This window comes from Procambarus clarkii, chromosome 22 (genome assembly GCF_040958095.1).
Source record: "Procambarus clarkii isolate CNS0578487 chromosome 22, FALCON_Pclarkii_2.0, whole genome shotgun sequence".
Taxonomy (NCBI): Eukaryota; Metazoa; Arthropoda; class Malacostraca; order Decapoda; family Cambaridae; genus Procambarus; species Procambarus clarkii.
Window position 1 is genome coordinate 36,526,989 of NC_091171.1, and position 14,165 is coordinate 36,541,153.

General features: G+C 45.1%; 2 protein-coding genes across 4 annotated transcripts in view; one reads left to right on the forward strand and one right to left on the reverse strand.

The window, feature by feature from the left end:
• LOC123758865 (protein trapped in endoderm-1) overlaps window positions 1-14,165 on the forward strand; it is a 294,922-nt gene that overhangs the window by 233,775 nt on the left and 46,982 nt on the right. For 2 of the 3 annotated variants that reach the window (XM_045743642.2, XM_045743626.2), the window contains exon 1: window positions 8,111-8,243. The exons of the other annotated variant lie outside the window; for it this stretch is intronic. The gene's annotated coding sequence lies outside the window, so the exon portion shown is untranslated. Of the gene's footprint in view, window positions 1-8,110; window positions 8,244-14,165 lie in introns of those variants that run through there. 3 annotated transcript variants of the gene reach the window in all.
• Window positions 12,308-12,871, reverse strand: LOC123761081 (uncharacterized). The gene has a single exon (XM_045747010.2). It carries the CDS (start codon window positions 12,869-12,871, stop codon window positions 12,308-12,310), a length of 564 nt encoding a protein of 187 aa, XP_045602966.2.

Genomic DNA, 14,165 nt, shown 5'->3' on the forward strand with positions numbered 1-14,165 from the left:
ACAAAATTTTGTCAACACATACAAAATTCTCAGGGTAGACAAGGATGGACTATTTAACACGGGTGGTACACGCACAAGAGGACACTGGTGGAAACTGAGTACCCTAATGAGCCACAGAGACATTAGAAAGAACTTTTTCAGTGTCAGAGTAGTTAGTAAATGGAATGCACTGGGAAGTGATGTGGTGGAGGCTGATTCCATACACAGTTTCAAATGTAGATATGATAGAGATCGAGAAGCTCTGAACTGCATGAATCTGTACTCCAGCAATTGACGGTTGAGAGGTGGAACCAAAGAGCCAAAGCTCAACCCCCGCAAGCACAACTAGGTGAGTACACACACACACACACACACTTCATCTTCTAACTGATATGAGAGATATGAGTTACGAGGAAAGACTAAATAACTTAAAACCTCACATCACTGCAGTAGGGAAGGACAAAGTAAAGGAGGGAAGGATAAAGAAGTTGAGATTAAGGAAAGATAATGTAAGGAAGGAGATAATAAGGAAGATAAAGATTAAGAAAGGAGAGATTTAGGGATGTGGTCACGTATGTTATGGCAAGCTTTGCCATTCACAGGAGATGCATAGAACAGAATCTCCTTCTGGTCAGTCTCCCCTGCGTCTTGGCGTGACGCGCGGGAGTATTATGACATTACGGCCTGTTGGCCCCTCCACCCCTCCACCACAACACGCAGCTGCCCCCTGCACCTGCACTCCCATCCGCTTATGTGGAAGTCAACCACCTGCACTCCCATCCGCTTATGTGGCAGTCAACCACCTGCACTCCCATCCGCTTATGTGGAAGTCAACCACCTGCACTCCCATCCGCTTATGTGGAAGTCAACCACCTGCACTCCCATCTGCTTATGTGGCAGTCAACCACCTGCCGTGACATCCGCTTATGTGGAAGTCAACCACCTACAGTGACATCCGCTTATGTGGAAGTCAACCACCTGCAGTGACATCCGCTTATGTGGAAGTCAACCACCTGCAGTGACATCCGCTTATGTGGAAGTCAACCACCTGCACTCCCATCCGCTTATGTGGAAGTCAACCACCTGCACTCCCATCCGCTTATGTGGAAGTCAACCACCTGCACTCCCATCCGCTTATGTGGCAGTCAACCACCTGCACTCCCATCCGCTTATGTGGAAGTCAACCACCTGCACTCCCATCCGCTTATGTGGAAGTCAACCACCTGCACTCCCATCCGCTTATGTGGCAGTCAACCACCTGCCGTGACATCCGCTTATGTGGAAGTCAACCACCTACAGTGACATCCGCTTATGTGGAAGTCAACCACCTGCAGTGACATCCGCTTATGTGGAAGTCAACCACCTGCACTCCCATCCGCTTATGTGGAAGTCAACCACCTGCACTCCCATCCGCTTATGTGGAAGTCAACCACCTGCACTCCCATCCGCTTATGTGGAAGTCAACCACCTGCACTCCCATCTGCTTATGTGGCAGTCAACCACCTGCCGTGACATCCGCTTATGTGGAAGTCAACCACCTACAGTGACATCCGCTTATGTGGAAGTCAACCACCTGCAGTGACATCCGCTTATGTGGAAGTCAACCACCTGCAGTGACATCCGCTTATGTGGAAGTCAACCACCTGCACTCCCATCCGCTTATGTGGAAGTCAACCACCTGCACTCCCATCCGCTTATGTGGAAGTCAACCACCTGCACTCCCATCCGCTTATGTGGCAGTCAACCACCTGCACTCCCATCCGCTTATGTGGAAGTCAACCACCTGCACTCCCATCCGCTTATGTGGAAGTCAACCACCTGCACTCCCATCCGCTTATGTGGCAGTCAACCACCTGCCGTGACATCCGCTTATGTGGAAGTCAACCACCTACAGTGACATCCGCTTATGTGGAAGTCAACCACCTGCAGTGACATCCGCTTATGTGGAAGTCAACCACCTGCAGTGACATCCGCTTATGTGGAAGTCAACCACCTGCACTCCCATCCGCTTATGTGGAAGTCAACCACCTGCACTCCCATCCGCTTATGTGGAAGTCAGCCCCCTGCAGTGACTTGCGTTTAACAGTTGTTATATCCACTTACACTGACACATGCTTATGTGAAAATCATCCACCTACACTGACACTCGATTTTTATGAAAGTCAACCACCTACACTGACAAGCACTTACATTAGAATTAGAATTATATACTTTAGTCATAACCTCTTAAACAAATGATTAAAATTCTGGCTGGGCTCAACAACAGTGTAACTCAAACTTACATTTATCGACATAAATTGAAGAATATTAAGTTTGCAATTTGAATGGTGACATATACTGGTAAACCAAAAAGTGTGGTTTACCATTAGAGTTGGTGAGACACACGTTGGCAACACATATATCGTCAAATTAGAACGATAGGGAAGAGGAAATATCAAATAATTATTCCATGAAGTGATAGTAATTGGTCCACCCAGCAGCCATGTTGGACGAGCCTGGATCACAATCCATCTGGACACACAACTCGTGTCACATTGATGTGATTTCAACAGGATTTAAAATGATTGTCAGTAAGCCTTCTCTTTGTGGCCGTAATTGGATTCCAAATTCCAAATATCCAGCAAGGATAGTCTGCCTGCTCTCTCTCTGGAATAGTCTGCCTGCTCTCTCTCTGGAATAGTCTGCCTGCTCTCTCTCTCTGGGATAGTCTGCCTGCTCTCTCTCTGGAATAGTCTGCCTGCTCTCTCTCTCTGGGATAGTCTGCCTGCTCTCTCTCTGGAATAGTCTGCCTGCTCTCTCTCTCTGGGATAGTTTCCCTGCTCTGTCTGCAGTCTGATTGTTTTATGCTGACCTTATACGGAAGTGATCCACCAACAATGTCATGCATATAATGGCAGTCATCCACCTACAATGGCATACTTTTAATGTAAGTCATCCATTTGCACTTGTTGACAGATTTATTTATTTTGGATGGATTTTAAGTTCGTTCAGTGTATATTAATACAAAAAAATTACTTTATCCGTGAATTTGATCAACTGGGTTAAGCTCCTTCTCATTTTTGTCTTCATAACTTAACGCTTGCCGAAGACTGAGAGCACTATACCTCAATGTTCCCAGGGGCAAACTTTGCTGGCAGGGGTAGTTAGTCATTACGTGTAGGGTGTGGAGGCAAGTGTAGGGTGTGGAGGCAAGTGTAGGGTGTGGAGGCAACTGTAGGGTGTGTGTGGAGGCAAGTGTAGGGTGTGGAGGCAAGTGTAGGGTGTGGAGGCAAGTGTAGGGTGTGGAGGCACGTGTAGGGTGTGGAAGCAGGTGTAGGGTGTGTGTGGAGGCAACTGTAGGGTGTGGAGGCAGGTGTAGGGTGTGTGTGGAGGCAAGTGTAGGGTGTGTGTGGAGGCAACTGTAGGGTGTGGAGGCAGGTGTAGGGTGTGTGTGGAGGCAAGTGTAGGGTGTGTGTGGAGGCAACTGTAGGGTGTGGAGGCAGGTGTAGGGTGTGTGTGGAGGCAAGTGTAGGGTGTGTGTGGAGGCAACTGTAGGGTATGGAGGCAGGTGTAGGGTGTGTGTGGAAGCAAGAACAAGGTGTGCAGGCAAGTGCAGGGTGAATAATGACGACAGATTGTACAATGTCATGCACCTTAAAAGAAAGGTGCTGTCGTCTCGTATACATATTAATATAGTTGAGGCCGACAGCCTCCCCCACCACCCACTCAAGAGGGGCGTGTTGCGGCGTAGTTGACTCTCATCTTCCCGCGTCGTTCCCTCTGGTGGCAGCCCTCACCAAACACACTCAAAACGTAACCACGTCAGCGTCGTTATTTTACGTTGTAGCGACGCTGTAACGTTGCGTCTTTTGCATGGGAGGGAAGTTTTTTTCCTGAACAAGTTTTCATGAACTTGAACAAGTACACCTTCCCCTCTCGTGTACAATGTGTTGATCTGTGTCTTCTGTTTAGCGTTGGTGGGGTTGCGTTTATGTCCACTACAGCTTTCAGGACTTCTCTCCTACGTCTTGTGAGTTACTCTTAGGACTCTGCTGCGTCTTGTGAGTCTCTTTTATGACTCTGCTGCGTCTTGTGAGTCACTTTTAGGACTCTGCTGCGTCTTGTGAGTCACTTTTAGGACTGCTGCGTCTCGTGAGTCACTTTTAGGACTCTGTTGCGTCTTGTGAGTCACTTTTAGGACTTTGCTGCGTCTTGTGAGTCACATTTAGGACTCTGCTCCGTCTTGTGACCATGTCACTGACCATGTAGCCTCTGTACGGGTTTCTGTGACAGCTCCAGACACAGCATTTGCCTCTGTGAGGAGGCCATTTATGAACGGTATTTTGTTTTTCGCCTTTGTTTTTTATTCCTTTCATGTTGGCATAGATAAATTAGGTTATTTTCTATTAAATATTTTGACAGGGAGTTTTTTTTCCAGATTGGTCCATTATGTGTGTGTGGGGATATTGAAGGTATATACCTGCTGTTGCAGCATTGTTGCATGTCGTGGTTGTAGCTCTGCTGCTGGGTGTAGGTGCGACAGGTGTGTGTGTGTGTGTGTGTGTGTGTGTGTGTGTGTGTGTGTGTATGTGTGTGTGTGTGTGTGTGTGTGTGTGTGTGTGTGTGTGTGTGTGTGTGTGTGTGTGTGTGTGTGTGTGTGTGTGTGTGTGTGTGTGTGTGTGTGTGTGTATGTGTGTGTGTGTGTGTGTGTGTGTGTGTGTGTGTGTACTCACCTAATTGTACTCACCTAATTGTGCTTGCGGGGGTTGAGCTCTGGCTCTTTGGTCCCGCCTCTCAACCGTCAATCAACTGGTGTACAGATTCCTGAGCCTATTGGGCTCTATCATATCTACATTTGAAACTGTGTATGGAGTCAGCCTCCACCACATCACTTCCTAATGCATTCCATTTACTAACTACTCTGACACTGAAAAAGTTCTTTCTAACGTCTCTGTGGCTCATTTGGGTACTCAGCTTCCACCTGTGTCCCCTTGTTCGCGTCCCACCAGTGTTGAATAGTTCATCCTTGTTTACCCGGTCGATTCCCCTGAGGATTTTGTAGGTTGTGATCATGTCCCCCCTTACTCTTCTGTCTTCTTCTGTGTGTGTGTGTGTGTGTGTGTGTGTGTGTGTGTGTGTGTGTGTGTGTGTGTGTGTGTGTATGTGTGTGTGTGTGTGTGTGTGTATGTGTGTGTGTGTGTGTTTGTGTGTGTGTGTGTGTGTGTGTGTGTGTGTGTGTGTGTGTGTGTGTGTGTGTGTGTGTGTGTGTGTGTGTGTGTGTGTGTGTGTGTGTGTGTGTGTGTGTGTGTGTGTGTGTGTGTGTGTGTACTCACCTAGTTGTGTTTGCGGGGGTTGAGCTCTGGCTCTTTGGTCCCGCCTCTCAACCTGTGTGTGTGTGTGTGTGTGTTGTGAGGGTATGGCTCGTTCCTCCAGTTCCGATATCATACGTTTCCTTCCTGTTCAGCCTTTTGGAGCCTTTTTCGACATCATAACCTTAGCGTTAAATACCCCCCCCCCCCCTAACGTTGGTTAACCTAACCAATGTCTAAGCTTATTTGTAAACTGTGGAGGGGGGAGAGGGGGAGCCTTCAAAATGCAGGCTTGGTAAGCTTCATTTTGAAAGGAGGAAAGGTTCAAAATGAAGCTTGAGTGTTCATCATTTATTGTAAGGGCTTATTAGGATGTATTTTTGTTTACGTGGCATAGACTTGGCTGCACCTGCGAAAGGACACAGTTGAGTGTTTCTTAGACTGAAAACAAATGCTCAAATGGTGATGGAGCCCCTTAGTCCTCCTAAGGTATTCCCAACGTGGAAGGGAAGGGAACTATGAGGAGAAAACGGCAAGCCATTACGACTATATAGCACTGGGAAGGGATCAGGATAAGGATTTGGGATGGGACGGGGGGGAAAGGAATGGTGCCCAACCACTTGGGCGGTCGGGGGATTGAACGCCGACCTGCATGAGGCGAGACCGTCGCTCTACCGTCCTAGTCCAAGTGGCTGGGCTCCCAACGTCGAGAAAACAGTAAGTTTAAAGTAACGTAAAGTAACTTAAAGTTTAACTTAAAGTTTAAAGTAAAGTAGGTTAAGAGTAAAGTCTCTTAACCGACCAGAGGACCGAAAACAGAAAAGGGACAGTACGTCACTTTCCGGAAGGAAAAGGAACTATCAGGGGAAAGCGCCAAGTCATTACGACTATTTAGCACTGGGAAGTAGGTCAGGATAAGGATTTGGGATGGAACGGTGGGGGAAGGGAAGGAAGGAAAGGTGCCCAACAGTTTGGACGGTCGGGGATTAAACGCCGACCTGCATGAAGCGAGACCGTCGCTCTGCCGTCCAGCCCAAGTGGTTGGACATCACTTTCTCGAGCCGTTTCCATTTTCTAGTACGACAATTTTTGGCCTTATGTAACCCATACGATCGAAATGTGACATTCTTTGTAGGCGGTGTAAGAGAGAGAGAACCTTGTGTAGGGAGAAATAACAGTGTTGAATGTTGTAAACCAGTCTGGTACTTTTACCCCTGCAGATATACTGAGCATCATCTTAGCAGGAAAAGGTCATCTCCTAAAAACCAATGTAAACAAAACGGATAAAATAGTTAAAAAGCAGATTCAATGCAAGAAAATATAGAGAAACAACAGTGTTAAATGTAGAAAAACAGCCTGGAACATTAAAAGACATATAAATGAACTATTGGGAAATTTGTATGACATGTATAGGGATGAGACATTATTGGAACCGGGGCAAGAAGCACATAGGCAAGGCCTTCTCATTCAACTGGGAGAGAGAGGCAGTGAGAACAAGACCAGTGTGTCTTGGATGGTCTCCAACAAATACGATAAGTGCAGTATTATAGATGTTTATAGCGGTGCTTTCCTTTTTTGTGTAAGTTAGAGATAGGAATTTGTAGAAATAAGGATTTTAGAACCCTGTGTGTAGGGAGAGTGGTGTGTTGTTAATTCAGGTACATGTGCTCAGCTGTGTGTCACATGGGGTTATCCACATTTACATTGTACATCCATCTGTGTATTGTGGTTAGAGTAGTGTATTGTTAAAACCCATGTCCTTTGTAGTGCCCTAAGAGAAGTGGAATGGAGTAATGACCTCCATTCAAACTACAAATCCCAGTTTGTAGAGGCCTAAACCGTTGTGTATGGTCCCTTGTGCCAGTGGTCTCCTGAGATATGTTGGTGGGACGGAACCTCCTCCCCCCCCCCCTGTTCTAATCAGTGTGAAAAAATCTGGTATTTTTTTTTAATAAAAACCCTTTTGTAAAAATTGTACCCCAAGGTGTATTTCTTGTCCCATGTAGTTAGAACTGGTGATTATTGCTATATAGATCCCTGCACTTCCATTATTTATAAAACATTAAGAGCGGGTGTTGTTAGCGATACTCTAAGGTACGGCGTTCAATCCCGTACCTTACAGCGGAGAGATTGGCCACGCTTGACAGTGCCGTCAAGGGCAGCGACAAGTATGAGTGCTAGGAAGATGCGTGATCAATGTGAGAGATACTTTGTAAAATGAAGGAAACGTTTAAAAGATAAATATTACTGAGTACATTGTAGTACTAATAACTATAACTATAAATCAAAGTCATATGTCAGTATAGAGGAGAGTATTTCTATAAACTGGTATAAGGATATAACACTGGAACGGTTGGCGGGAATAGTACAGAGCCTAACCTGAGGACAGGCGATAACAGCCTAGCCTGAGGACAGGTGACAACAGCCTAGCCTGAGGACAGGTGACAGCAGCCTAGCCTCCTATACTGAAAGTACTTATATTAACTATTTGGTCGAAAGTACAAACGTCGCGTGCACTGATGGACTGCAGGAAAGTTCATTTTTGTATTATTGAATTTGTACAAACAGGAAACAATTTCAACCACAACACACACACATTTATCAGTATTATATATATATATATATATATATATATATATATATATATATATATATATATATATATATATATATATATATATATATATATATATATATATATATATACATATATATATATATATATATATATATATATATATATATATATATATATATATATATATATATATATATATATATATATATATAGTTACGAAAGTGGTACTTTCGATTAAATAGTTACTATAAGTATTATCATTTCAGGAGGATGGGCTTGGTTGGAGCGAGAGCGCGAACCAACTACCCTGGACGTAGATGTTGCTCACATTGTTGGAACCCTCCAAAGACTCTCCATCCGTCCTCTGAAGGGCGGGCCTCCCTCCAACTTAAACTCCAGTATATATAAACTCGCTATGCAATCTGATGTCAAATAATACGGGGGTGACAGGGGGGATTGGAGAGCATGTAGATGATGCGCAATCTGTGGCCAGCCATGTTGGATCCTCGCGTCCATGTGTAGGATAAGCAACGCTTGTAGCCTAGTGGTTGGCTGATTATTTTTAGATGACTAGGTTTTGTTGCCATACAGTCTATGATAACAATAGTGTTTCAATATACTGATGACGTATCGTTACCGTTACAGTCTATGGGGAGACGTGTTTAACGTAAGATTGACTCTTCGTACCCGGCTTTCTCCTGACAATTTTACCTTGATGACCATTGATCGACTTGAGAATGGTCCAGGACGGACAGAAACGTCGTCGTCCCTTCACCTTCTAGTGTGTGGTCTGGTCATCATACTTTAGCCACGTTATTGTGACTCATCGCTTGCAATTTTACCTTCCCTAACCATCCTAGGCCACAAATACTTGTTGACTTGGTGAAAGTCGAAAATAATGATTCAGTGCAGGCAAGGAAGCTTATAACATTATTTTGCCTTATTTTATTAAGATTATAAAGCTCATATATACAAGTTGTAATTTTTGCATATTTCTATTTCCCCTCTGCATTATATATATTTCCAGGAGCTTATTATGCTCATAAAGTTAATATATACAACTTGTAATTCTTACATGTTGTATCTACTTCTCTTTGTTATATATTGTTGAAGTATCTTATTATGCTTATAAATTTTATATACACAACTTTGGAATTTTGCTACATGTATTTTGTTGGTAGGAAGAGTACAGGAATTGGTGTCCAGATATTTAGTTGAATGCTTTATCTATTTTGATTTCTATGTGAACGTGGGGGAGGGGGGATCATTTATCAGTATCTATCTTGAAATGTTAATTTGTCACCTTTCATTTATTTATATGAAAAATTACAACTAATGCAGGAATTGTTATAGATGCTATATTATAGATAAGCTCCTTTATTAATTCCATTGTAAGTTTAAAACTAAGCCGAAGTCAATAAGAGTGGCCTGGACACCCTCGCTGGTGCGCTGCGAGCAGACATTGTTGACCTGTATATCCATGTGTGTGTCTTATTCTTTAATTTCATCGTATTCTTTCCTTTCCTCGAATTATTCTTTCATCTTACTCTTATCTTGCATCTTATTCTTACCGTCAACTTTCTCTTGCATTCATCCCACCTCTCATGCCTCTCTCTCTCTCTCCCATCACATTTTTTGTCTTGTCCGCTCTCTTTCAATTACACGACTTGATAATGATCCAGGACGGACCAAAACACTGTCGTTTCTTCACTTTTCTGGTATGTGGTTTGGATGTCACATATATCCACATACACATATATCCACATAGAAAACAAAAGTTAGAGCCAAAACTGCTAGAGTGGTATAGACTGGATATGTCACAATTCCAGAGCTCCAGGAATGTATAACTCAGTGTAAGAAGAGAGGCAGAGAGACAGTATGAAAATGACATAGCAAATAAAGCCAAGACCTGCCCAAATCTGTTCCACAGTTACATCAGGAGGCAAACAACTGTGAAAGAATAGTTGAGGAAACTGAGAATGTGTGACGACAGGTACACAAAGAATGACAGAGAGGTGTGTAAAGAAATCATCAAGAAATTCCAGGAGGTCTTCACAGTAGAGCAAGGAGAGGTTGCAACAAGCCGGGAAGCTTTGGAAGGGTTCGAAATTTCCAGAGATGAAGTTAGGAGGTATCTGTTGGAACTGGACGTGAGGAAGGCTGTAGTACAGTGACGGAAGCTCACCATGGATACTAAAAGAGTGTGCAGAAGCACTTTGCTTGTCACTCTCAATTGTATAGTCACTGAAAACAGACCTACCAGAAATGTGGAAGACAGTTAATGTAGTCCCAATAAACAAAAAGAGTGACAGGCAAGAGGCACTGAACTACAGGCCGGTGGCCCTAACTTGTATACCATGCAAGGTGATGGAGAAGAGTGTGAGGAAAATCTTAGTATCACATCTGGAGAGAAGAGATCTAATTCGTGACACACCACTATCATGGGTGCAGAGATGGCAGACCATAAACCTCACTGGTCTAATGAAATTCTACGATCAGGTGACAAATATTAAGCAAGAAAGAAAAGGCTGGGCAGACTGTATTTTCTTGGACTGTCGGAAAGCCTTCGACACGGGACCCTATTAGACGCTGGTGCACAAGTTGGAGACAAAAGCTCGAGCAACTGGTAGGGAAAGTAAGTAATTATCAGAAGATAATTGTGAGGGGTGAGGTGTAAGGATGACGTGATGTCACTAGCGGAGTCCCACAGGGTTCTCTACTCGGACCTATCCTTTTTTTATAGTCGTAAATGATTTTCCAGAGTGTACAGACGTATTCCTATCAATATTTGCTGCTGTTGCTAAAATTATGAGAAGGATTAAGGCAGAGGAAGACAGCATGAAGCATCAAGATGACCTGGACAAACTGAAGCAATGGTCTGAAAAGTGACTATTAAAGTTTAATTCGGGTAAATGTAAAATAATGAATACAGGGCTAGGGAGCAGGAGACCAGATACCGGGTACCATTTGGAAGATGAAATCCTTTGGGAATCTGGGAGATTTAAATTTTAATTATCAGGGGAAAGCGCCAAGCCATTACGACTTAATAGCACTTGGAAGAGGTCGGGATAAGGATTTGGGATGGGACGGGGGGGGAGGGAATGGTGCCCTGCCACTTGGACAGTCGAGGGATTGAACGCCGACCTGCATGAAGCGACACAGTCGCTCTAACGTCCAGTCCAAGTGGCTGGGTATCTAGAAGAAAGACCTGTGAGTTGATATCTCGCTAGATGCCACCTGAAGCCCATATCAAGAGGATATCATCAGCGGTCTGTGCTAGGTTGGCTAGCATAAGAACTGCCTTTAGAGACCTGTTTAAGGAAGCATTTATTACCAATATATACCACATATGCCAGACCAGTGCTGGAGTATGCAGCTCCAGTGTGAAACCCCGTATCTAATTAAGCACAAATTGCAGAAGATTCAAAAGATTGCCACCAGACTGGTACCCGAGTTGAGGAGTAAGAGCTACGAGGAGAGAGTATAGGAACTAAACCTCGCGTCGCTGGGAGAAAGAAAATTTAGGGGAGACATGATCACCGCATGCAAGATTCTCTGTGAACTTAAAAGGGTGGTACACACACTAAGAAACACAGGTGGAAACTCAAATGAGCCATAGAGACGTTAGAGGGAACTTTTCAGTGTCAACGTAGTTAACAAAAGGAATGCATTAGGCAGTGATGTGGTGGAGTCTGACTCCATACACAGTTTAAAATGTAGATGTGATAGAGCCCAATAGGCTCCGGAACCTGTACACCAGTTGACAGTTGAGAGGCGGGACTAAAGAGCCGACGCTCAACCCCACACAAGCATAACTAGCTGAGTACAATTAGGTGAGTACACACACACACACATTTATTTTTTTAATATTGACACAACCATAAGAAATAGACATTAACCTTTATTATCATTATAATTACATGTGGACAAGTGTAGACTCTTGTGGACAAGTGTAGACTCTTGTGGACAAGTGTAGACTCTTGTGGACAAGTGTAGACTCTTGTGGACAAGTGTAGACTCTTGTGGACAAGTATAGATTCTTGTGGACGGGTTGTCCAGCCTACGGTATCCATGGCTACGTCCCCCCCCCCCCTCACCCTGTGACGGCTCTGTAGTCCTGGGTCACCTTGCCCACTCACACACCGGTGCCGGCACCCGTTGCCGAGGACCTGCCCGCCTCTTTAACAAGGCCCAAGGACCCGCCGGCAGCTTTAACAAGGCCCGAGGACCCGCCGGCCTCTTTAACAAGGGCCGAGCAAAATAGTTCCATCAGTGTTGTCAACACCGGCCGATGATTGCTCCGTGGCTTCAGCGCCTGAAGCACCCACATCCGGAGGGAAAAATGGTTGTCGATCTAGCAGTACTGGGATGAGTACTGTAGTAACCGGGCGAGGCTGTACACGTCACTGGCGGGGGTGCATGGGTGGCCTTTTACGACCTCGGGAGCAATGTGAAGGCACTGCTAGGCAGTCTGGTCTAAGCTGACCCGAGCGCCATCTTGTACAGCCAAGCCGAAGTCTATAAGAGTGGCCTGGACACCCTCGCTGGTGCGCTTCACGCAAACATTGTTGGCCTTTATATCCATGTGTATCCATCCCCGAGCATGGATGGTACTCATGATCCGGCACACCTGACTGCTGACCTCAAGACACACCTGTACGGAGGTCTGCCGTCGCTCGAGTATATCCGACCAGGTCTCCCCGGAGTATTCTGTGATCAGGGTGAGGGCCTCGGGGCACACACCAATCAACTTCTGCACCCCAGCCAATCCTTGCAGCGCCGACAGAGCCTTTATCTCCTGGATGAGCGTTTGAGTACCATAGGGAGCGGTCCAGCAGGTCTTGGCGACCCACAGCGAAGAAGAGACCGAGACCAACTGGCAGCTGCCGTAGCCGCCAGACCCCAGCATCCTGGTGGAGTCCTTGTCCATGACGAAGGAGAGGAAGGAGGGGCCGAAAATGTTCACCTGACACTGCTCACACACTTCTCTAAGGCGGCCCACGCTCTCTTCTCTAGCCATTGCCATCATGACTAAGAATATCCTTCACAAATATGACAATATATTTACCGATCTGAATATATATCCGACATAAAAGTAATTTAGTCAAGATGCTGGTGGAAATTACTGTGTCCAGATGCTGATGGAGATTACTTAGTCAAGATGCTGATGGAGATTACTTAGTCAAGATGCTTGGGGAGATTACTTAGTCAAGATGCTGGTGGAAATTACCTAGTCAAAAAAGGGCTAACTGGGGGTTCACTAGTCAAGATGATGCTGAGGGTTGAGTTGTCAAGATGATGCTGAGGGTTGAGTTGTCAAGATGATGCTGGAGGTTCAGTAGTCAAGATGATGCTGGGGGTTGAGTAGTCAAGATGATGCTGGAGGTTCAGTAGTCAAGATGATACTGGGGGTTGCGTTGTCAAGATGATGCTGGGGGTTGAATTGTCAAGATGATGCTGGGGGTTGAATTGTCAAGATGATGCTGGGGGTTGAGTTGTCAAGATGATGCTGAGGAATAAGTTGTCAAGATGATGCTGGGGGTTGAATTGTCAAGATGATGCTGGGGGTTGAATTGTCAAGATGATGCTGGGGGTTGAGTTGTCAAGATGATGCTGAGGAATAAGTTGTCAAGATGATGCTGGGGGTTGAATTGTCAAGATGATGCTGGGGGTTGAGTTGTCAAGATGATGCTGAGGAATAAGTTGTCAAGATGATGCTGAGGGTTGAGTTGTCAAGATGATGCTGAGGGTTGAGTTGTCAAGATGATGCTGGAGGTTGAGTTGTCAAGATGATGCTGGGGGTTGAGTTGTCAAGATGATGCTGAGGGTTGAGTTGTCAAGATGATGCTGGGGGTTGAGTTGTCAAGATGAAGCTGGGGGTTCAGTCATCAAGACGATGCTGGGGGTTCAGTAGTCAAGATGCTGCTTGAGGTTCAGTAGTCAAGATGCTGCTTGAGATTCAGTAGTCAAGATGCTGCTTGAGGTTCAGTAGTCAAGATGCTGCTTGAGGTTCAGTAGTCAAGATGCTGCTTGAGGTTCAGTAGTCAAGATGCTGCTTGAGGTTCAGTAGTCAAGATGCTGCTTGAGGTTCAGTAGTCAAGATGCTGCTTGAGATTCAGTAGTCAAGATGCTGCTTGAGGTTCAGTAGTCAAGATGCTGCTTGAGGTTCTGTAGTCAAGATGCTGCTTGAGGTTCAGTAGTCAAGATGCTGCTTGAGGTTCAGTAGTCAAGATGCTGCTTGAGGTTCAGTTGTCAAGATGCTGCTTGAGATTCAGTAGTCAAGATGCTGCTTGAGGTTCAGTAGTCAAGATGCTGCTTGA